The 24,555-nt window shown below is 43.2% G+C and overlaps 1 protein-coding gene across 1 annotated transcript in view; it reads right to left on the bottom strand.

Annotated features, from left to right (window-relative positions):
- The window catches only part of TESMIN (testis expressed metallothionein like protein), a 39,005-nt gene that overhangs the window by 6,000 nt on the left and 8,450 nt on the right, over positions 1-24,555 (bottom strand). Inside the window, exons 3-6 of the mRNA XM_061156359.1 lie at positions 24,074-24,194; positions 22,099-22,175; positions 19,212-19,306; positions 598-700 (exon numbers count right to left, since the gene is read on the bottom strand). Coding sequence (XP_061012342.1) covers positions 598-700; positions 19,212-19,306; positions 22,099-22,175; positions 24,074-24,194 — 396 coding nt within the window. The remainder of the gene's footprint in view (positions 1-597; positions 701-19,211; positions 19,307-22,098; positions 22,176-24,073; positions 24,195-24,555) is intronic.

Below are 24,555 nucleotides of genomic sequence, written 5' to 3'. Positions count from 1 at the left end.
GCCTCCTGATACCAGTGGAGAATAAAGGTCTTCCTCTGGCTGCCACTCTCGTAGCAGCTTCTGGTCATGGCCAGTGCCCCACCTTCATGAATAGAGTCCTATTTAGTGTATACTCTTCAACACTTTTGGGTTTCCCCAATATTGAAATTAGAAACCTGTAGAGATTGTTTTGTGAATATTCCTGGAACTTTTAAATGCATTTTTAAAAATTGGAGTCTAAGTGCTTTACAACGTTGTGTTAGTTTCTGCTGCACGACACAGTGACTCAGCTGTGTGCATAATATGTCCCCTCCCTCCCGGGCCTCCCTCCCGCTCCCTCTCCCCACCCCACCTTCTAGGCCATCACAGAACACAAAGCTGAGCTCCTTGTGCTGTACGGAAAGTCCCCACTAGCCATGTGTTTTACGCATGGCAGTGTATATACGTCGATCCTAATCTCTGTTTGTCCCGCCCTCCCCTTCCCGAACCGCCCATGTCCACATGTCCATTCCCTACATCTGCATCTCTATTCTGGTTCTGCAAATAGGTTCATCTGTACCATTTTTCTAGATTCCACATATATGTGTCAACATGAGTGTATTTAAAGGAAATTTTTACCTTAATGGCCTTAAACCGTTCGATTTCATGACGTAAATTGTTGCAACAATTATTACAATTGCAGTTGTTGCAAAAGTCCCCGCTAGCAAAGCAATCACAGTACCTGTGGATAAAACAACACAGCGTGTCAAAGCCACCCAGTGAGGAGATGAAGACAAGCGTGCATATACCTATAGAGAGAGGGCTGGCCGGCATGCTGGGTCAAACACGACCTTTAGTTACCTGATTCTTCTCTTTCTGTGTAAATAGATTCACTGGGATGACGTTCTCCAGTGACCAACACAGAAGAGAGACAGACTAGGGAAAATCATTGGTTTCATAACACGGCAGTTGGCAGAATAAACAATTTCCCAGTCAATGTCCATGGGCATCCATTACCTCCTTCCCTTAATGCCCACCACCCTTGTTCCAGGACAGCTGTAAGCTGGTGAGCACAGAGCCGTTTTCCCATCAACCATCCCAACCCAGCCAACACCACAGAATCCAGTTCACTTCTCAGCCGACCTGCCTGTGAGAAAAGCCTAAGGGACCTAGAGGCGGCCCCAGGCTCTGTCGTACTCTCATTCCATGTCAGCATGTGGAGGCGGGAGACACGACTGGGGCAGAGACACAGGTGAGTGCTGCCACACGTGATAACCAGGTCTTCCACGTGCTCAGAATCCACAAAATAGCAGGCTGAGTAGACCTGTCTGAGCATCTACCTCCCACCCTGAGGCCCTGGAGTCAGACAGGCAGTACCCTGTGGCTCAAGGGCAGTGGCCAGCACCTTCTCTGCTGTGTCATCCTTGAAGAACTCTCAGCGTTGATGACCATGAACTGCTTCACATGCTCCTGGAGGAGCTTCCTCTCGTGCCGCACGACCGAGGCATTTATAGGCCTGAGGTTTTTCAGTATGAAGAGGGACAAGACACTTTCCTCAAATCATGTAAGAATTCAGTGTCTGGTCAAAGACTCCTAACAACCTACCTGTAATCTGCACCCCTGAGAGGCTTTGGGAGGCTTATCAGCCACCCCACGGCTTTAGCTTGTGACTAGAGAGGACCCATAGTGTTCTCTTCCTGAGCGCAGTTCATGGAAAAGAGCTTCGTATGCAGATTTAATATCAGCTCTGCTACTAGTTTCCCATGTTACCTGATCCAAGTTATTTATGTCAGCGTCTAGAGCCAGGACATGGGGATTCTGCCACTTGACTGCCTGGTCTCACAGAGTTGCTGAGGGAAGGCCTGAAGCCCTGGTGTGCTTCCTCCGACAAAGTGCTGCATGAAGGCCAGGAGGGCCTCTGCGTCTGGCTATGTGGTGGACTAGATGCTTGCAGAAACCTTCCTGTTATAGAATTCCTAAGTACAATTATTTTAACATTTATTATTTTAATATTTTAAATAATGTGTCAAAATTCATGCCAAACAAAGAAGAGAGTAAAGGAGATTGTCGGATGTGAAAAGAAGCTATGAGTCCAGAGGGGTGAATTCTGTAGCTGCCAAGTGTTGTCCTGGGCCCTCTGCTGGTCCCTAGTGACCTGAAGCTTGGGTTCAAATTGGCCACTCCTGCAGGAGACAGCGTCTGAGCTACAGAAGGTGGGAGTTGGATCAAAAGACCCCTTATAAAGTGTGAGTCCTTGAAAGGCAACCTTCCCACAAATCTACTTCACGGAGATTTCAGAGCACAGGGACCAAAAAGAAGATTCCAGAAGGTTCTGGAAAAAATAATACAGGTTTCATACAAAGGGTGAGAAAAAATTTCATAACAACACCAGAAACTAGAAGAAAATGCAGCAAAGCCTTCCAAATCCTAAAGGAAAACTTAATTAGTTGAAGTTGAAAATCCTACCACCCATCCAAAGTGATCATCTTAGTGTGAGGAGAGACATGACACTTTCAGACAAGCACAGTCTGAAAAGACTCTCTCCCAGCACTCTTGGTTGGGAAGCTGCTGGAGGACATGCTGCCTGAAAACAATGCAGTGAATCAAGAATGAGGAAGATAATGCTATCCAGGAGCCAGGGGGTCAGATATGAGGAAGAAGCAAAGGAAGCCCTGGGACCGATGCTGGAAGGAGGGTCCACAAGGAGAACTGTACCTAGGGCTGGAACCAGCCCTTCAGGAGCAGGACCTTGACAGCCACAGGAAAGGCTTCCTCCAGACCAGGTCACCGCATACCTGTGTGCTCGCACATGTTGAGAAAGCACTTACGCAAGCAGAGGAGAGTGAAGGGTTAAGTTAGTGTTAGGTGCATTTAAAAGCTAAGTGTTAACGGGAGGGAGAAGAGAAAGAAGTTGAGGAAGAACATTAATCAAGCCTCAGACATGCTTTCATAGTCAGAAAAACACTACTGATCTAACAAAGTACATCTGATTTCTGGGAACAGGCCACGTGCATGTTGGGAGGGGGTTAGGTGTGAGTAGGAAGAGGAAACAACTAAATCCACATCTTTCATGGTACAAAAACAAGAGATCATGCCAAAACTGAAAAGTCAAGAAGCAGCAATACAGGCAAGTTATTTAGATTTATGGAGGCAAATACTAAAAGATTTGGTTAAGGGCTGAAAGTGTCTGGAGATCGGAAAATAAGGAAAAATTATCAGGAACTACATTTTTTGTCATAAACCTTGTATAATTATTAGACTTTTTTTTTTTTTTTTTGACTGAGCCACACAGCTTTCAGGATCTTCCCTGACCAGGGCTCAAACCGAGGCCCTCAGCAGTGCAAATGCAGCATCTTGATCACTGGACAGTCAGGGAATTCCCCATTTGGCTCTTTAAACTATGTACATATGACCTGGATAAAAGCAATAATTAAAAGTCAGAAAGGATAAACTGAAAGATAGAGTTAGATCCAGATTCAGCATAAAATGACAAAGAAGTTAGAAACATGGGAGAGATGAAGAGAAATGGTCGTTAGTTAGGGGGTCATGTGTATCTGATAAGCATTACAGGACAGAAAAGAGAAACAGAAGAGAGCTATTCTTGGAGTGAGGATACCTGTGTTTCCCAGTTGTGGGTCCTCAGATTTCAGAAAACTAATGAACCTCAAAAAAGCAAATAAAAAGAAAAATCAAAGATGAAAAGAAAATTGTAAAAACACCAGAGAGAAAAGACATTACCTAGACTGACCACTGACTTTGTGTTAGAAATAATGGAAAACAGTAGAACAATATTTTTATAGCATGGAGAGGAAAAACTGACAATCTAGAATTTTATACCTAGTCAAGCTATGTCTAGTCACTGAGATCCAAGCTACACACACTTCTTTTACTGCTCTACACACTTTGCTGGGTGATTTTATTTACTGGCTACTTTTTAAAACTTTGGGCTTCCCTGGTAGCTCAGTTGGTAAAGAATCCACCCGCTATGCAGGAGACCCCAGTTCGATTCCTGGTACAGGAAGGTCCACTAGAGAAGGGATAGGCTACCCACTCCAGTATTCTTGGGCTTCCCTGTGACTCAGCAGGTAAAGATCCCCTGGAGAAGGGAACAGCTACCCACTACTGGCCTGGAGAATAGGCCTGCAAAGAGTCGGACACGACTGAGTGACTTTCACTTTCTTTTTAAAAAGTTTATGTAGAATATTTGTAAACCTGTGTCACCAAAGTCTCATTTTCTTCTTTCCCAAACATCAGGAAAGGGTTTCCTCACTTGCTGCTCATCCTTCCTCATCCCCATTCATTCTTTAACCTACGGCTCTTGGACCATCTTCCTGCCTCCCTCTAACTCTCAAAGGTGGTCAACAGCCTCCTTAACCAGAAAATGCAAGGACCTCTGCACTGCATTTACCTCACAGCAGTGTGTGACACTATTAGCCTCCAGAACAATTTCCCTACTGTCTATCAGACATTTCCATCTTCAACCTAGGGTGTCCACACCTTAACTCCTGACCTTCACCTTCAGTCTTCACCCCGCTCTTGCTGTAGTCTCGCTGCATTTGTGGTGTCATCACCCACCCAGTGACATGACCCTGAGTCTTGTCTGATGACTGCCTTTCTCTCTTTTCTCATATCCAAGAGGTTACCAAGTCTTCTGATTCTGGCTCAGAAATGTCTTTGCTAATTGTATTCTTGATACAAGAAAATAACATTTGTTGTAGTTTTTTAGAATATAAATAAAAAGAAAAAATTAAAATAATTCAGAATCCTGCTCCCTAGAGATGACCATTTGGTGAATATATTTCAGAGTTTTTCTGTAAAACTATGCAAGCAAGCAAGCAAGCAAAGTCACCCAGTCGTGTCCGACTCTTTGCAACCCCATGGGCTGTGGCCTACCAGGCTCCTCCGTCCATGGGATTTTCCAGGCAAGGGTACTGGAGTGGGTTGCCATTTCCTTCTCCAGGGGATCTTCCTGACCCAGGGATTGAACCCAGGTCTCCCGCACTGCAGACAGACGCTTTACCCTCTGAGCCACCAGGGAATATTGCAAAACTATGCATGTTATCAATAACTACATGCTGCTTGGTTACATATAATACATAAATAAAAACAAGACATATTCTATACAGTTTTAATGTGATTCTACTATGTATCAAAGTCAGTAATCAATATGACAGCTTGCTTTTATTACTTATCAATATGAGAGTTAATATTACATGTAAATAGATTCATGCCACTGTAATGACTACACTGTATCCCACTCTATAGTAACATCACTATAGAGTGATTAATAATCCCCCTTAAACTGAACATTCAGATTATTTTGTAAATTTTGGTATAAAGAACAATACTATGCAAATGGCACTGGGCTCCTTTCTGTCCCCAGAACCCTGTGCCCTCTCTCTCTTGCCACATGGCCTTTGTGCCTGCTATTTCCTCTGCCTAGAATGCTCTTATTGACCTGCTTTGAATCCACCTCTGCCTCACTAACTCCTGATTAACTCCTCCTCATCCAAAACCCCTTCCTTCCTCAGGAAAACCTTCCCGGGTGTCGTACGTGGTCATCCCCCCACGACCCTCTGCCCATTGCTGCTGCTTTGCCACACATCCACCATGACCTCTACGTATGTGACTGCTCTATTCACGTCTGTCTCCCCAGCCAGACTGTGAGTGTTGAGAGGGCAGGGACCATAACTTATCTTGTTAATTTCTGTTTTCTTTATCCCTGAAATCATAGGAATCAAAAATATTTGTGGAATGGATAAATAAGAGTGAAAAATGTATATGTCTTTTTATATACAGTTTGAAATGTCTCTTAAATCTGTGGGTTTTTCCTCATCCTGATCTCTGCCCTAGTTCAGGTCATCATCATTTTTGTCTATGCTGTTGTGATAGTCTCCTAGCCTTCAACTTCCTCCACTTTGGCAATAGTTTTTTAAAACATATTATCAGGCAAAAGGAAGCAAGGAAAAAACAGTAATCAGAAAACACAAAAGTGGTATTCTGTATTTCTGGTGGGAATACAAAATGGTGTAGTCACTGTGAAAACCAATAATGTGTTTCCTCAAAAAGTTAAATAAAAAATTACCATATAATTCAGCAATTCCACTTCTAGGTATATACCCAAAAGAAATGAAAGCAAGAACTCAGACAGACACTTGCACACCCACGTTCATGGCTGCATTATGCACAATAGTCAAAGGTAGAAACAGCCCAAGTGTCTATCAACAGATGATGGACAAACAATCAGTGGATAAACAAATGTGGTCTATGATACAGTGGGATATTAATCAACCTGGAAAAGAATAAAGTACTCATACATGCTACAACATGGATGAACCCTGAAAATATCATGTTAGTGAAAAAAGCCAGACACAAAAGCACAATACTGTATGAATCCACCTATATGAGGTGCCTGGAACAGGAAAACTAAGAGACAGAAGGTAGAACAGAGGTTTGCCAGGGGTTGGGGGTAACAGAAACCTGTTTAGTGGATACAGACTTTCTATCTGAGATGACAAAAGGGTTCCAGAAACGGGTAATGGTGATGGTTGCACAACATCATGAGTACAATTAATGCCACTGAATTGTGTATTTTAAAATAGTAAATTTTATGTTTTGCATATTTTACCATGATTTAAAAAAAGCAAGTTGCAGATTGCACATATGAAATGCTGCCATTTGGGGAAAGAAAAGAACTTAAATAAATTTTACTTATTTGTGATACAAATAAGTCCACATATGTCAATAATGAGACAAAGAATGCAAATATATTTTAAAGTCTATTGAAACATGGATTATTAGACTTGCTTTTTAAAAACCCAACTACAGGCCTTCTCTGGCAGTCCAGTGGCTGGGATTCTGTAATTCCACTGCAGGAGGGTTCGAACCCTGGTCAAACCCTGGTCACTGGGGGGTTTGAACCCTGGTCACTGCGTGGCATGGCCAAAAGAATAATAGTAATACAATAAGTAAATAAAACAAAAATAAAAACCCAACTATATTTAGACGACAGAAGACACACCTAAAACTCTACCACACCAAGTAGGGACACAGAGGATGTTAGGAGCACAGCTTGCTGCTACTGACCAAAGGAAACACAGTGTAGTAGCAGTAACATAAAAAAGAATAAAAAGGCAAAAGGCACTAGGGCTCAGAGTCACGCTTCACAGCTGATGGAGTAATTCGCAGAAAAGATACGACAATCATGAATTGGTACACCTTTCACTATAGACTCAAAGTATATAAACCAAAATGGAATTATAAGGAAAAATAAGCAAATTCACAATCACAATGAGACGTGTTAATGCACTTTTATCAAAAACAGATAAATCACACAAAATTTAATAAGCATTTAGCAGATTTAAAAAAAAACTAACAAACTTGAACTAGTGGATAGTAAATGCATCTAACAAATAGAGAATATACATTTTAAAGTTAATATAGAATATATTAAAAATTGACCAAACATTGTCAGAAGGCAATCTTCATTAATTTCAAAGCATTGCTATCATACAAACCATATTATCTCACCAAATTACAATTCAACATAAAAACTGACAATAAAAATGTTGCTTAAAATATACATACACAGATACATGCACATATATGCATACATATATATCTGGATACTTTGAAATGTACACCTAAATAATTCATGCAGTGAAGAGAACATTACAATGACAATTACATAATATTCTGAGTGAATGACAATGAGGGCAGCACATAACCCTTGGAGGATGCAGTAAAGCAGTACACAGAGCAATTTACAGCTTTAAATGCATTTCCTAAAAAAAAAGATTGTAAATAAATAAGTATTTAACACAAAACAACTATTAAAACAAGGGAACAAAATGATAAAGGTATGAGGGAGAAAATGGGCTTCCCAGGTGGCACAGTTGTAAAGAAGCCACTTATTGATGCAGGAGACACAAGAGACTCAGGTTAGATCCCTGGGTCAGCAAGATCGCCTGGAGAAGGAAATGGCAACCCACACCAGTATTCTTGCCTGGAAAATTCCACGGACAGAGGAGTCTGGCAGCTTAGTCCATGGGGTCACAGAGTCAGACATGACTGGGCATGCAGGCATGCATTGTAATAATTATAATATGAGGGAGAAAAGAGTAAAGAGTAAGAAGTAATGTTTTTAAAACAGGAATACAAGCAAGAAAATCAATAAAACCAAAAGTTGCTGCTCTGAAATGACTGACAAAACACACAAATCTCTCATGAGACTGATCAAGGAGAAGAAAAGATACAACAAACAGTAGTAGAAATTAAAATTAGGAAAATTTAAAGGCTCTAACTACAGATAGACAATTTTTAAAAATAACAAAAGAGTACATGAACAGAGATATACTGAGACTTGAAAATGTAAAGAAATCAATAATCTTCAAGAAAATATAAAATACAATGGACTCAAGAAGAAACACAAACTTAGAGACGACTGCAACTTGTAAAGAAAGTGAATGAGTACTCCATCTCTTACCCCCACTCCAAATCCCAGACATTAAATCAGACAGCTTTATGCACAAAGTTTAATCAAACTTCAAAGAACTAATAAGTCCTATCTTGCCCAACTTTCCCAGAGGCTAGAGAAAAAGAGGGTCCAGTGGGAATGGGGAAGACTGCTAATGCATTTTATTAGGCAATTCAGCACTAATAGCAATTTCAAAGAAAGAAAACATGAGAAAGGAAAATTACAGATCTATCTCACTCATGAAAAAGATACAAAGATCCTAACAAAATATTGAAAACTAAATCTAGCAGTGCACACGAAAGATAAAATCAATATGTCATGATCAAATTGGGTTTAATCTCTGGCCTACGAGGGTGGATGACCATTAGAAAATTTGTCATAGATCAAACTGTAAGATTAAAAGAGGAAAACAATCTGATCATTTAAAAGAATACAGGCAAAAAGGCTTTGATAAAATTCACCACTCGTTTATATTAAAAATTAAAAAAGAAAACCACTTAGGAAACCAGGTATACATAGAAGGACACTTCCTGAGTCCGAGGTGGGCATACAGCAGAAAACACCCCACACGCCCCTCACTCTGCCCCTTGCCACAACTCTAGTTGAGAATGTGGTTGACTCTGCTTCACTTCCCAGCTTCCTACATTACATGGTCTGACCACACGACAAGGTTCTGGCCAAGGGAAGTTGGGTGGAAGTGGCTGTGGCAATTACTGCTTATGCCTTAGAAGGCAAGGAGTGTAACCTCACCCTGCTCTTTTCTCTTCCCCAGTGGCTGGGATGCGAATGTGAGGGTGGGAGCTGGGGCAGCCCTCTTAGCCACAAAATAGAATCACTCACTCAAGGATGGCAGAGCAACTGATGAAGGAGGCGGAGACACTAATACCCATCAGCCACCACAAGAGCCTTGGTTGTCATTGAGAGTCTTTGTTACAGCGTCTAAGCATATCCTCTATATACTATAGTGCATTTCTCAAAAACCTACAGCAAATATCTTATTTAGGGAATAAAATTTAGGTAAGGGAATTTTAGAAGTGTTTCTGTGAAAATCAGGAGCAAGGCAGTGCCCAGCACCAGCATTCCCTATCACAGCAGCAGACATCCTAGCTATGACCAGAAGGCAAGGAAAAGGAAATGATGGGAGAGACATCATCAAAGACACTTTGCAGACAAGATGATCGGCTAAATACAAAGATGAAGGAAATTCACAGACAAATCATTACAACTAAGAAGTGGGACCCATGAAATGAGCAGGATTAAGAACCCAGAACCAGACCCACATGTGTACTTCAAACTCTGACAGCTGACAGGGAATGCATTGCAGATTATGGGTGACCATATTTGGGTTTTGCAATAAATGGTGCTAGAAAATTAACTGTGCATATGATAAAAAATTAATTCCTAAAAAAATTAATTCCTACCTAATGCCATTTACAAAAATCAATTCCAGGTTCATTAAGGCCTCAATGACAAAAAGCAAACCTTTAAACCATTATAAATAGTCTAATGGCACATCTATTTAACCTTGGGATATGGCCAAGGCACACAAAGGCAGTAACAATAAAGACACTTGATAATTTTGACTATATTAAATTGAAAACTTCTGTTCAACAAAAGTCACTACTCATTTTCTGCCATGTGTATTAAGTGCCAAGCAGACATCAACCTTGCACTGGACACTGGAAGTAAGAAAGACCTCCTCACCATGAGACTTACAATTGTGCACACATGCTCTCTCTCAGGGTTAGAATGAGGGTCAGACAGGGTCAAAAACCCATGTCTAGGGCCAGGATATACACCTTGGCTCCCAACCCAAATTCCACTCCTTTTCTGTTACCTCTGTGGGCTCCCCTCTAAGCAGAATCGCTTTTCCTCCTAGGAAGCTCAGACTGATCTGCCCCACTGGTAACAGCTGTAATGGCAGCCGCAAGATGAGAGTTGGCAAAGCATCGCCCTCTCTGGTCTCAGGCTCCTCCGCCTGGTGGGTCGGTTGGGAAAGACATAAGGGTTCCAGTCTTCAGTGGGGGAAAATCCAGCGGCCTGCAGGTTGATGAACGAGAGTGGGCGGTGGTGTTTCAGGGCATGCGTCGTTGCTAGGAGCTCAGGCTGTGTCGCCAGTGCTGTCCACAGTCTAGGTATTCTCGTATGAGGTGTTTGTATTGTCGTCCTTCTTCAGCCCACTCTCACATTGCCCAGGAAACCATGCCTACAGCCCTCATTTGAGGTTTGTGGCCCCTCTCTTGGCTGTGAAACACCAGTGCATCATCTGTTAAAGATACTGTCCTTGAGGTACAGACTGCTTCAGTGCTGGCAGATAGCAACATTCCCACCCTCTGTGGGTAGTCTTATTCTGTCACTTAACAAGAAAGTGACAATACTCTTCAAGAAAATACCCATGATGATCTGTGGTACGTTCAATTCCCGCAGGTACATAGTATCCTAGAATTTTAGTTGTAGTGCCTGAAAAGACTTGAGATGATATATATTCTAAACTCATTCTTTGTTCATTGGCATCCTGGCAAATCCCTGGCTACCAACACTTTAAAACTTTGGAACAACAATAAAAACAAAAGTTTCAAATATATGACTTTGAGTTTCAAGGGTAAACAGCTAAGGAACTGAAAGTGGTGGCTCTAGCCAAGGGGGTTGAGTGTAGTGTCCCCTCCTCTCCCACAGCAAGATGACAGTAGATGATCTTTCTAGACATGGAAGCAAAGTTTGGAAAGCCGGAAAACAGAAGTCACTGAAGTGGTGGCTTCCAGGGAGAAGTCTGGAGAGTGGGGAGGGATGGGGATTATGATGGATTTCTCTCCATTGTAATCAGATATAGTTACTGATTTTTACTCATATGTATGCATCACTTTGATTTTTAAAAAATACAATAATGTGGTTTTCTCTTTATTAATGGCCAATTAGTTAATCTCTCTTAACATTTATCCAAGAGAGATTCCCAATAATGTAGGAGAAATGGAGTCCAAGAAAATTAGATTCCATTGCTTTGAACAAGACAGCTGCGGGGAGTAGAAAGCTAACTGGTGCAGATGGCATGCTTGCTAGTGAAGCCACAGTGCTGAAGCCACCCCGACTGGCATCAGGGTGGTACCTGTGGCACACGGAGACCCAGAGTGGTGTTGCCACCAGCACAAGGGCACAGATCTCCCCGACAAGGCCCACTGGGTTGATATGCCCATTTCTAGCCTTTCCAAACAAAAGCAGTAATTCCTGGAGATAATTGGTTTCTCAGTGGTAGATTGACACCAACCAAACGATGATGCACTGTTCAGAGTGCCACGTGTTAATTTTTGGTGGAAATAACATCCCCTCCACTGCCTCTAATGTTCACAGCCTTTACTCAGGGCCCCCTGCTTCTCAGGATGCTGCTACTGAGGAAGCGAAGTCACTGGTGATGAGTGTGAATTTAGAGGTACAGAGGCACACGGGGAGGGCTACACAACCCCTGTACATGGCACCCACACTTCTCTGGAGGAGGCGGCCCCCGCAGCCCCCAGACACAGTGTCTCCCCTCCCGGGACAGCACCACAAACACTCTGAACCGCCTTCTCATTTGTTCCAATGCTGACCAAGTCCCCTTGTGATGATGAAATCTCTCTTTAGCACGTTAGTCACCGATTAATCTGGAAAGCTGCTTCTAGGCAAGAAGCTATTTCTTGGGTCTTTCCATTATGAGGTAATCAATAAGTAACCCTCCTCAGAGATATCCTATTTCCATGTCCTTAAGAGCTGCCTCACTCTGTCCCCAGGCATAGTGTACACCTTGCCCTAGGCTTGGGCAACCTAGCCGCCGACCCAGCCAGCAGCGTGGCAGCCCTTGTCCACAGGAACCCCTTCATCCCCACTTCTGTCCACTCTAGTCTCTACCACCTCACCCTCCACTGCGTCAGAAGTTTCCATCTGGGCTGGCCCCTCTGGCTTGACAATGTCACATGGTCCAGGCCTTTCCCTCTGTTCTCTTTCCTCCTCACCCAGCTGCATTTTTAAGAGTTCCTGATCAGTAGTCTCAAGAGTCTTCTCCAACACCATAGTTCAAAAGCATCAATTTTTTGGTGCTCAGCTTTCCTCACAGTCCAACTCTCACATCCATACATGACCACTGGAAAAACCATAGTCTTGACCAGATGGATCTTTGTTGACGAAGTAATGTCTCTGCTTTTTAATATGCTATCTAGGTTGGTCATAACTTTCCTTCCAAGGAGTAAGCGTCTTTTAATTTCATGGCTGCAGTCACCATCTGCAGTGATTTTGGACCCCCCCCAAAAATAAAGTCCGACACTATTTCCACTGTTTCCCCATCTATTAGCCATGAAGTGATGGGACCAGATGCCATGATCTTAGTTTTCTGAACGTTGAGCTTTAAGCCAACTTTTTCACTCTCCTCTTTCACTTTCATCAAGAGGCTTTTTAGTTCATCTTCACTTTCTGCCATAAGGGTGGTGTCATCTGCATATCTGAGGTTATTGATATTTCTCCCAGCAATCTTGATTCTAGCTTGTGCTTCTTCCAGCCCAGAGTTTCTCGTGATATACTCTGCATGTAAGTTAAATAAGCAGGGTGACAATATACGGCCTTGACGTACTACTTTTCCTATTTGGAACCAGTCTGTTGTTCCATGTCCAGTTCAAACTGTTGCTTCCTGACCTGCATACAGGTTTCTCAAGAGGCAGGTCAGGTGGTCTGGTATTCCCATCTTTTTAAGAATTTTCCACAGTTTATTGTGATCCACACAGTCAAAGTCTTTGACGTAGTCAAATAAAGCAGAAATAGAAGTTTTTCTGTAACTCTCTTGCTTTTTCAATGATCCAGTGGATGTTGGCAATTTGACCTCTGGTTCCTCTGCCTTTTCTAAAACCAGCTTGAACATCTGGAAGTTCATGGTTCACGTATTGCTGAAGCCTGGCTTGGAGAATTTTGAGCATTACTTTACTAGCGTGTGAGATGAGTGCAATTGTGCAGTAGTTTGAGCATTCTTTGGGATTGCTTTTCTTAGAGATTGGAATGAAAACTGACCTTTTCCAGTCCTGTGGCCACTGCTGAGTTTCCCAAATTTGCTGCCATATTGAGTGCAGCACTTTCACAGCATCATCTTTCAGGATGTGAAATAGCTCAACTGGAATTCCATCACATCCACTAGCTTTGTTCGCAGTGATGCTTTCTAAAGCCCACTTGACTTCACATTCCAGCGACAGAACTGAACTGAACTTATCAGTAGTCTCATGGTGTGTCCAATGTTCAGAGAGGTATAGGACTTGCATTCACAGACTAAACCAACGACAACTCAGTATTCACATACAGTCAACCCTAGATTTTAACATTAACTTAAAAAATCAATTTGTTTGTTTAGTTTTGTTTTGTGAACCGAGTTTCACAGACTTCTGGATTTTAACCCACTTCTGCACCCCCACATCACTGTCCCATCAATGGAGCTCTCAGTGACTTCAGCAGGAGCTCTGCAATGGAAAAATCATGTGGAGATCGTGGTTAGGGTTGTTAGACATTGGCACAAGGCAGTATTCTCCCCTTCCATCACATAACTTAAAGCTAGGCGGGCCCTCAGGGCAGAAGCTGAGAGCAGACAGATCGCATGAATGAATCTCCATATGACAGGTGGGGATGGGAGCTCAAGGGCATGGTGCCACCAGTCATGGTGACCAGTCCACCTCCTATTCCAGCCACACAGTCCACCCCAGCCTGGGATTCTGCTTCACAACCTGACCTACCACACCCCTGACGGGAGCTGGCATCCCTGGGGGAGAAATGTTCTGAGAAGAATTCAATATAGAGTAAACCAATTCATCCAGCTTTAAAAAACTAAGACGTGGAAATGTTACAGTTAATGCTCAACAAGGATGCCATGTTTAGCACTTGTCGGAGGGGCTGGAGAATGTAAACCAAAATCCAAGAAAATCACACCACTGGAGGCACAGGCAGAGTCTTTTACTAAGTTAGTTGGTCAAGATAATACCGAAAGATCCCAAGCAGGCTTATGCAGAAAGTGCTGTTTCTTGTCGCTCAGGTTGACAAGGAGCAGGAGGACATGGCTGTTGAGTCTTAACTGCAGCATATAAGCTACTAGCTGTTCATGTTTGTCTGGACCCTGTCCACTTACTGACTTCTAAACAACCTTATTTCTATTTAATAATGAAGGATTTGCGATTACTTACAATTTCAGACACTGGGATTTGGTACAGTTACATGGCTTTTTAGACTTTGTGTCCAATGAACTAAGAGTTACTCTATAAAGATTAAAAAAGAAAATGTATTCAGATCATTACTCTTCAAAAAGAGAATTAGCTAAGCAGCTGGTGTTTTTGAACAAAGACTGAAAATCTCAACACCAGAGAGTTATAGGTATCATTTACCAGTGCCAGGTCATAAGATGGAGCGGCATGCACATTCACGATGTGAGGAGCAAGCCTGGCCAGGTCCAGCTGCATGCCCAGGGACCCTATTGCTGCTCCCTCCCCAAGCCTGCACACCTAGTCTCGGGGAGCAGATGGCTGAACTCGAGGGCGCAGGCCCCAGGGAAAGTGAAAGTGAAAGCATTAGTCCCTCAGTCATGTCTGACTCTTCACAACCACATGAACTGTAGTCTGTCAGGCTCCTCGGTCCATGGGATTCTCCAGGCAAGGATACTGGAGTGGGTTGCCATGCTCGTCTCCGGGGGATCTTCCCAACCCAGAGACTGAACCTGTGTCTCTTATGTCTCCTGCACTGGCAGGCAGGCTCTTTACAACTATGACACACACAGTTTTGGGGAGCAGAGGAGGGAGAGATATTTCATATCACTGGGGCCTTGGACCTTCCCCAAGCTGCTTCCATTGATCTGTTTAAAACTCTATTGTGTGTGGCCCCCAACACCAAATAGATTTTTAATTTTGTATTTTTCAAATCAGTTTTGAATGTTATCATGTGGGTACTGGGGACTGCCCTCCTAACTGTTCCTTTGGGGATTAGCCCAGAAGCCATCTTCAGGGGCATCAGAAGGGGAGAGGTGAATGTGTGCTGGATACTGCTAAACTGCGGGCTAAGAAACGGACAAGCTCCCAAGTGCTGCTCAGAAGCACTGCTGCCTGGGGGACTTGGGATGTTGGCACTGTGAGGTGGTGGGTAGATCCTGGCGATGAGGAGCAGCACTCATGCCCAAACACCGGCTGTGATCGGGGCTGTCCCTCCTTGGGGCCCGTGGCCCTCGAGTTCAGCCTCCTGCTCCCCGAGACTGTGTGTACAGGCTTGGCCTCTGTAGCACTGGCCACTTCTAAGACCACATCTTGGTCTTGGTCTGCTCGGGAGCTACAGCAGGGCTTGGCACACACAGTCTTGCCGACAGCCTCCTGGCGTCCTGCAGAGCCGGGAGCCACCCTCTGCCTGTGTGCCGTGCCCTCACACATGCAGCTGTCTTCAGTCAGGGAGGGCAGTCTAACCTCGGCTCAGGCCCCCCGCCCCCATGCTCTGGAAGCTTCGCTCATCAGGCTCCCGCCTCTCTTCTCACTGTCTGTTTCCGTTTCAGGAGCCCTGCCCTCTCCCATTGGAAACCGGAAATGGTCACCGACTCCTGGCTGAGTTACTGTGTTTCTTCTGCTGGAGATGGCTCCCATTTTTCAGATCATACCGCCACACTATGTTGTTGAATCTTCACTAACTTATCCTTCATCTAGTCTGGTTTCCCCTTCACAGAGAGGAGAGTGGCAGCCTTCTATCCTCATGTGTGCCTGAGGGTGGCAGATCTGGCTACACTGCCCCTGGTCCCCCAGCCCGGATCAGAAGTGGGCTGCTCAGAGGAGGGGGACATGGGCACCCGTGTCACCACTCTTGCCCTCAGCCTTGCCTCTAAAATGGGGCGTGGTGTGGCCTGGCACTACCTGTCCAGAGGAACCAAAACTCTTCCCTTTAAAAATGGGATAGGGGCCCATGGAGACACTCCAATGGTGACCTACCATAATTATGGAAGGAGAGAGTGCAATTCAATGAGTATTTATGGTGTAGGAAGGAGCCAACAGGCACTGACTGTGAGATCGCTTTGTGGCCAGACTGTCATAAGCGCTTCAGGGGAATACCAAAATACGTATATACACATATATTTTAATTTACACTGCCTGTTCTAGAGGAATAATTTGGGGCATGAGCTATATACAATTGAAAAATTAGAGAACAAAAGATATTATATAATCAACTATCAAATTATATGATATAGATTATAAATGATATAAAATTCGAGGACAGTTTAATAGAGATGAAAAAACAAAACTACTCCTGAGAGAAGTAGAACTTGACATTGACTTTCGAGGGTGTGAAGTTTTTTTGTTATTTATCAAAAGGATGTTTCAGTTGAAATAACAGCACAAGCACAGATACCACATCAGGGATGAGCAAACAGTGCCTGAAGGGACAGTAAAGGGACAAGTTCATTGCAGTGGATTAAACTGGAAAAAATGTCCATGGCTCTAATATTAATAATATTTGACTACTCTTCTATGCCAACCTGAAAATTAAAGGACTAGAGGAGATCTGGACAACTCTGCCTCAGAAAAGCATTATAAATAAACTAACACCATGAGATATGACCTCATCTTTAAGAAAAAATTTCCAGAGAATCAGACTCTTGAATTTTATAATGTTCATTATGTTAGCAAAAATAAAGACATCAAGGACATATCAGAATTCACAGTAAATGTCTGATTGATAATTTGATTATTAAAGCCATGCAGAGTTACAGGACATGAATTTTTATTCATGTGATAAACTACTTAATAAGTCAGCCAGTTTACCACCTGTATCTCAAGAATAGTGACGGGGTGAACTCATATGGACTGCTTGCTGTAAGGCCCAAGCTGGCCTGCATCTCAGTCATTTATCTCAGAACTTTTAAACCATATGGGCTGACAGAATGTCCTTTCTCACCTTTGAAGAATGTTTTCACACCTTTGAAGACACCTTTGTTTGACCTTGTTGTCTAGTGAAAGTTAAAAAAAAAAAAAAAGCCTAACAAAGCATCTAAAGAGGTCTAGCAAATTAGTCATGGTTGGGAACTCATACAGAATGAAACAGCCTGCAAACGGTTTTCTGACAGCTCCCGCGCCACAAATTAACAAGTTGGTAGAGATTCCAGTATGCCATCAGTACTGTGGATATAGAGATAATAATCATCTGGCTGATTCAGTGGCATGACATCAAATCAAGTAATTATTTGCAGCAAAAAAATACAAAAACCAAGCTCATGTTGTTCCTGGCAAACCTTCCTGGCACATAATTTATAATAGAAAAATATTTTATGGCCTGCGTAATTACTTCACAATAGAGAAAACCTTGTAGAGACTAGGAAGAAGGCAGGGGGAGGGTGGGAGTAAGGGGAAATACACTGAATGAACATTTCCTCATTGCCGCTCCTCTGTGGAGAAGTATAAAACCTGCAACACAGAGAAATTTCAAACGGCACTCTAACTCTGAGAGCACACATGAAATAAAGTATTAGAAGCGCTGAGTGCCCTTGGGTGTGGTAGACATGCTAACGCACGTTGTGTGCAATACTATGGGCTGGATGCTCCCAGATTACAAGCAAGGTAAAGTACGTATCCTTAGGATCTGAAAATCCTGGGTCATATGGTGTAACCAAAGATGTAACACCATCAGCAAATCTAGAAGTTGCTCACAGAGTTGTTTGGTCCACAAACATTATGAGTCATGATTACAGAACCAGTTACAACAGCAACCACTGATCCATCATGCCAAGATAGTGAAGCCAGGAGAATGGCTCCCATAGCCTTAGTCAGTCAAATTAAATGAGAGTCAACACCTGAGGTGGCACAGAATTACAAACAGCTCCACGACCAGCTGCTAAGACTGAAGCAGCAAATCACATGAACAACTCACATTCTTGGGCGACGATGCAGAGGTATGTGTTAACTGAATCCCACCAGGTCACCAGAACGCCACTAAGCGGCTCACCTAAGCATCTCACTCTCCTCACCATCATCAAGGTCACAGTGAAGACGTGCCTGAAGGCAGACACTTCAGGAGGCTGGGGGCACTAGAGACCAGCCTACATTTCCTAAATTGCTGGCCTGATTTCTTTCAGGCCCTCAAATGTACTTTTTCATTAGGCTGTGTGCCCCAACATCTGGAGGCAGGAAGAGATGACCCCTCCATAACCAACTAGATGGCTCCATGAACAAAGGGGGCTGCTCTATTCACTGACAGCACGTGAGTGTGAACTCAAGAAAGTTTCAACCCGCTTGGTTAGTTTAATTAGTTACAATTACAGACATGATTTTAAAATGGCAAGACAAGGTCCCAGATAAGTGCAGCCATGTCCACCTGCAGATCATGTGCCTCGGGCCCTGCCACTGAACATGAGCAAAGGCAGCGGGCAGAGGCTGCCGTAAAGGCACGGAGGCTGCGGTCAACGTTAAGTGACTGCCACACCATTACCTGTGTTGATGACAGCAAAACAGAAAGAGAGCAGCCAAGTTTAAACCAATGTGCTCTCAAGACAGCTAGGACCGGCAGCAAGCCTCTGAAACACTGACACTAGACGCTGGGCAGAGAGTGGGAGTAAATGAAGGTTACAGACAGCCTTTCAAGCAACCGCAAACCAGATACTCACAGCAACACCGGCAGTGCGCTGCTGAACGTAAAAATCCTATTTTAGAAGTCATGAAGGTTTGCAGGTAAAGCTAATTTTAAAACTCAGAAGAAAATCACAAATGTACCCAAGAGCCTCTTAAACTCTTACATTAAAGTGACAATTGCTTTTAATTCTTACCCAGCCAAAGTTATTTTTGGTGGTGGTCCTGGAAGAGTTGATCCTGAGGGGAAAGCAGACCCGTTGAGTGCAGATGGTAAGGCCCCACTGTCAAGCTGTGTCAAGTCAAAGGCAAGCATAATTTGAATTAGTATACATTTTAAAAGTTTATTATACCTCGCCCTCCCAGGTACAGACAAAAATGATTTTCTTCTGGAGATTTATACCACGATCCCTTTACAGCAACATCCAGGCATTGTTATCACCATGGTTCTGCTAACACCTGAGCAGGTTCCAGCCAGGGGTTTCATTAGAAGTGAGAGGAGTCCAGCCCCAATCACCTCACCCACCAGACCACAGGACGCCCTGGGGTGAGAAAGCCTGACTGTGGGCAAAGACTGAAACAGGCCAAGGATTCAGGGCGAAGGCATCTACAAGCTGACAAGCAGTTCACACAGCTGTGAGCTGGTTGCCCAGTGTTATTGCAACAGACATCTTTCTTTTTCACTTTTATGAGCTACAAATTTGGAAATAAATTCAATAACATATTTATATAAACTAAACATGTTCTTTAGTTATTATGTTCTTAGTATAACACATTTGAAATCTCATTGGCAACCATTACTTTTTCATCTAATCATAAAAATTTTGTAATCAATTTTAGCATATTAAAAACCAGTATCCTAATCTCTGCATTATCCACGTCCTTTGCTTTCTTGGTTCTCATGTTCTTTTATTGTATATTATCCATTCACATGGCTTATAGGGAAAGGAAAGGGTAGCAAAATCAACACTGACCTTTATTTTCTTAAAAGAAGCTTGAAGAAATTTTAACTGTTGAATAAGTTTAGATTTTGAAATTATTTGTATATATCACAAACATCCTATCCTTGTCCCTTCCTCCCTGAAAACTTGACATTTTAAAACAAGCTTTATGTAAGAAACACAGTTTTGGAATTTCCTGGTAGTCCGGTGGTTAGGACTCTGTAATTTCACTGCTGAAGACCTGGGTCTGATTCCTGGTCAGGGAACGTCCCTGGTGGCTCAGACGGTAAAGCATCTGCCTACAATGTGGGAGACCCGAGTTCGATCTGTAGGTTGGAAAGATCCCCTGGAGAAGGAAATGGCAACCCACTCCAGTACTCTTGCCTGGAAAATCCCATGGACGGAGGAACCTGGTAGGCTACAGTCCGTGGGGTCGCAAAGAGTCAGTCATGACTGAGCGACTTCACTTTCGGGTAACTAAAATCCCACAAGCCACTCAATGAAGCCAAAAAATAAAAAATAAAAAAAAAAAATAAAAAAGAAGCAGCATGATCTTGGGAAAACACAATTTATCTATCTTCCTTTTCTCTCTTCTGCTTCTTTCATCACTGTGTGTAATCATTCCCTGGTGGGGCCTGAAGATACTGAGAAACCACCCAGGGTCCAACTCCTTCATGACAAATCCCCCACCACAGTCTCACAGGGGAGTCACTGCCAGGACCACCCTCATGGGTCCTGGGGGAGTTGGGAGGCTCTGCGTCCCTCTCCCCCACTTTGCTAGAGGGAAGTGTTCACCAGTGACTGCAACTGTTCCCTTTACAGGCACCCAGACGCCCAGTCAATGGGCCCACATCTCCTCGTGGCAGTCCACGAGGAGGAGACTACTCTGGACTTTTGCCTTCTTTTGAGGAAATGATTTCACAGTTCTTGAAGTTGAGACAATTCTCTGAATAAACCAGATATAATTTCTCTCCTTCTCTCTTGTTTGGCCCCAAAGTAAAGCAGAGAAAAAGAGAGGTCTTTTCAGTAAGATGTCTTCTCCGGCTCCCTCCCCCTCACTTGCCGCACCCCTGCCCTGTCAGCCCTGCCTGTCTCCGAGGCGGCCGCGGAGCCCACACTGTGCGTGCTCTTCCGCGTGCAGCCACAAGGCTCACCTCTTCCTCTCTCTCGAGACTGCTCAAGGGTCACCGTCTCAGTGGCGCTGACATGGCCACCTTGCTTAAACTCGCCACCTGCCTTCCTCCTCCCTAGGCTCCCACCTCCAGTGCCCCTCCTCTGCTCTCCTAGCAGGGTATAGTATAATTTATTTATTGATTAGGTTTGCTCATTGTCTGTCTCCCACACTGAAATGTAAGCTGCGGGAGGGCAGAGCCACTTGTTCTGCTTTGATTTGTTTTGGGGGATTCAGTTAATATTGGCTCACTGATATAACCCAAGTGCTCAGGCATGCTGCCCTATTGAAGGCCACCCTCTACAAAGGCCTGACACATGTTAGCTTTGTTCCAGCCCTCAGTCCACAGATATAACCAAGAATTGCAAGATCTCTGCTCTATGGAGCGTGTATTCCTGTGGGCGGATATAGGCAAACAAACAAACTGAAGAACACAAGACAGTGACAGTGTTGTGCAGAGAATCAAACAGATGGTCCAGTGGCCGTCTACACTGGGGACGTACGGAAGGCTCTTCTGGAGAGGGGACTTCTTACATCAACACTTAAGGAAAAGAGTACATTTGTCTTATATTTAATCTATGCACATTATGGTGTAATCATAAAAGCATTTTAAACTAAAGAGCATTTTCCTGATGTGGAGGAAGGTGGAAAATACATTCTAGACCAAGTGAGGGGTACATGCTGATGGGGTCAGGACCACAAAGGACACACTCAGCAAATGGGGCAGAACCGGGGTCCAAAGGCCATAGGGATGGCCAGGCCTTCTCACAGAGCTGGCAGAGAAGGGGGTCTTAGACTCACTCTGCTACTCCCAGTGCCTGACATGGGGTGAAGGTGTTGGATACTCGGTTTAACCACTGATTGTAAAACAGAGGATAAATATACTTTCTGAGTAATTCAAACTTCAGCAATCAAAATTTCAAGAGACAATAATACCCTATTGTATGTTTTTTTATTAAAGCAATAACTCACTTGTTGTGTAATGAGATTTAATTTTGCTGGTACTGGCAAAAATCTTCCTACTAAAGTAGTCATGGGTTTAGGGACATCTGTAAGGAAGACAATTATAATTAATTGATAGCATATATTGTTCCTTTTCCACTTGCACATGGAAGAAAGTACAAAAATGATAAGGTATCATGAGTTTAGCATGTGCAAAGTCATTTATACTTCTCTTGATCCTATTCATGTTTTCTATAAAACCTTTCTGGTCACTGTTTTCAGCTTGGGTTTTTTTGTTTGTTTGTTTGTTTTTACTTATTACACCTTTTTTCTTTCTCATAATGCTACTTAACTTGAGCTTTCAGGGATGATATGCTATGAAACGTCAGTGCCCAGGTCACGGTGCCCTCAGGTGCTGCAGCACTCACCGGGGAGGCACTAGATGCGTCACATTTCCAAAGGAAGCAACAGCACCATCTGTAGGATGACACATGAACTACTTGCAATTCATGTGCCTTCTTCCTCAGGTACTAACTTGCTGCTGCTGCTGCTAACTCAATAGGGTGTAAATACTCATTAGGATTTACATTAGGATTATGTAAATACTCACAGGGTGTAAAAACTCATAGTTTGCTCATTGGGAGCAAACTACTTAAGACTGGAACCGATACCTATTTCTTTGGTCTAAGAGTGACATGAAGAACACCCGTGAGACTATGGTCCCTGTGAAATTCCATGTTTGAATTGGAGTGACAGGAGAAGTCTCCTGATTGCCCACCTGCTGAAGGCTTATGCCTCCTTTGAGTGGTGTTTCCTTGAGATTTACGTAACTGAATGCATCTATTTCATGGTGATATTTAATGTGTACACAGCGACAAAGGAAACTAGGCTGGGGGCTGAGCAGTTATGATGATATGCAAGGAAACAGATGAGGAGAACATTATGTAAATCTTCCTTCTGGAGATGATCTAAGGCATTAGGATTTTGTCGTGTTCCAGAAGGAAGGGAATTGGGAAAGAAGCCTTCTCTGCCTGTGTAGAGGATCAGAGGCAGCTCTGACCCACGGGGACTGGAGCCAGAAAGCCCACGGCTGGTGTGCAGCAGAGTGCCCCTGGAGGCGCGTTGCATCATAGAAAAGTGAATGACTTGGAGGCATGCTGCCTGTCCCTGGGTAAGGAGACTCTCAGGAGTCACATTCCGTCTTTTTGCCCTGGGCTCCAAAGGCTCACTGAAATGGCATCAGGACTTAATATTGACTTAAATTATGACAAGGTCAGTGAATCATATGGTAATGAAATACTCTGGTTAATTCAAGCTTTAGGGTAACACAATTATGTACATAGTACACAGAGATGCCCAGTTTTATGTACATAGTACACAGAGATGCCCAGTTCTCGAGTGTGTCTAACTTTTGTAAACACAACCTTAAAACTATGTCATTTGACCTTCCTTTAATCATCCATAAGTCATTTGATGGTAATCAAGTAGTTATAGATTATTTATTATTATTGCACCAGTTTAAAGAAGTTTCTAAATAAACCAGTGGCAGATAAGTCAGCATTTGATAGTTATTTCAGAATTCATGATGATTAAAGCAGAGTGGTGGTTCTCATTGACTGCATGAAAACATTTACATTAAAATGTATATAATTTTTGCCACATCTGAACAGTCAACCCACTGCCTAATCTGGGAAAGTTTGTTTCAACCGAGGTACCTCTGGCCACACCACTCATGGGTACGAGTTGTTGCCTGTTAGGATCACAAAGCTCTACAGCTAGCAGAAGGAGAGGACAGCTATCTAAGAATTTGAGATAGTCAGAACAACATACATAAATTAACCTATAAAGATATATTTTTCTAATCTAACTCACTAATATGGGCTGCAGGGGTTGCCAAATTGCCTAACTGCCTATTTCACTTTCACTTTATATACAAAGCCAAACATATTCACTTACCAACTTCCATGTGACATATGACATATTTTTCTATTAATTTACTTTGTACCTGACTGTAGATAATTATTTTGGTCTTGATACTGAGGAACCAAATGAAGTGCTTTTAGTTCTCTTGTGCCAGAACTGTCTATACACAGCATTTGCGTACCCCCTTTCAACTGACATATCACCTAAAATGAAAAATAATGATCAGGTTTCATTTTTTAAAAAGATATCCAGTAATATGAACCTAAGTAAACCTAAATCTGAGACCACAGTTTTAATCCACAATTTAAGTTTTAATGGAAAATGGTTAACTATAGATATATTCTCGCTTTTTTACTCTACAATAACATGCTCTCTGGAGGGATCACAGGGCCAAAAACTCCCTGGGCAAATGTCTTGTGAGATGTGTTCAGTGTGTTAACAGAAGTTCCTGCTCAAGCCTTTCTCTACAGGCATAGGCTTAGGGTAGGGAACAGGTGAATATGAGCCAGAGCTTCTGCTACCTGTCCACAGTCTTCAGGAATGGGGAGAGTGTGCTGATTTGCC

Source organism: Dama dama, chromosome 2, assembly GCF_033118175.1.
Source record: "Dama dama isolate Ldn47 chromosome 2, ASM3311817v1, whole genome shotgun sequence".
In the NCBI taxonomy this organism is placed as follows: Eukaryota; Metazoa; Chordata; class Mammalia; order Artiodactyla; family Cervidae; genus Dama; species Dama dama.
This window is presented reverse-complemented; position numbering and strand designations above follow the sequence as displayed.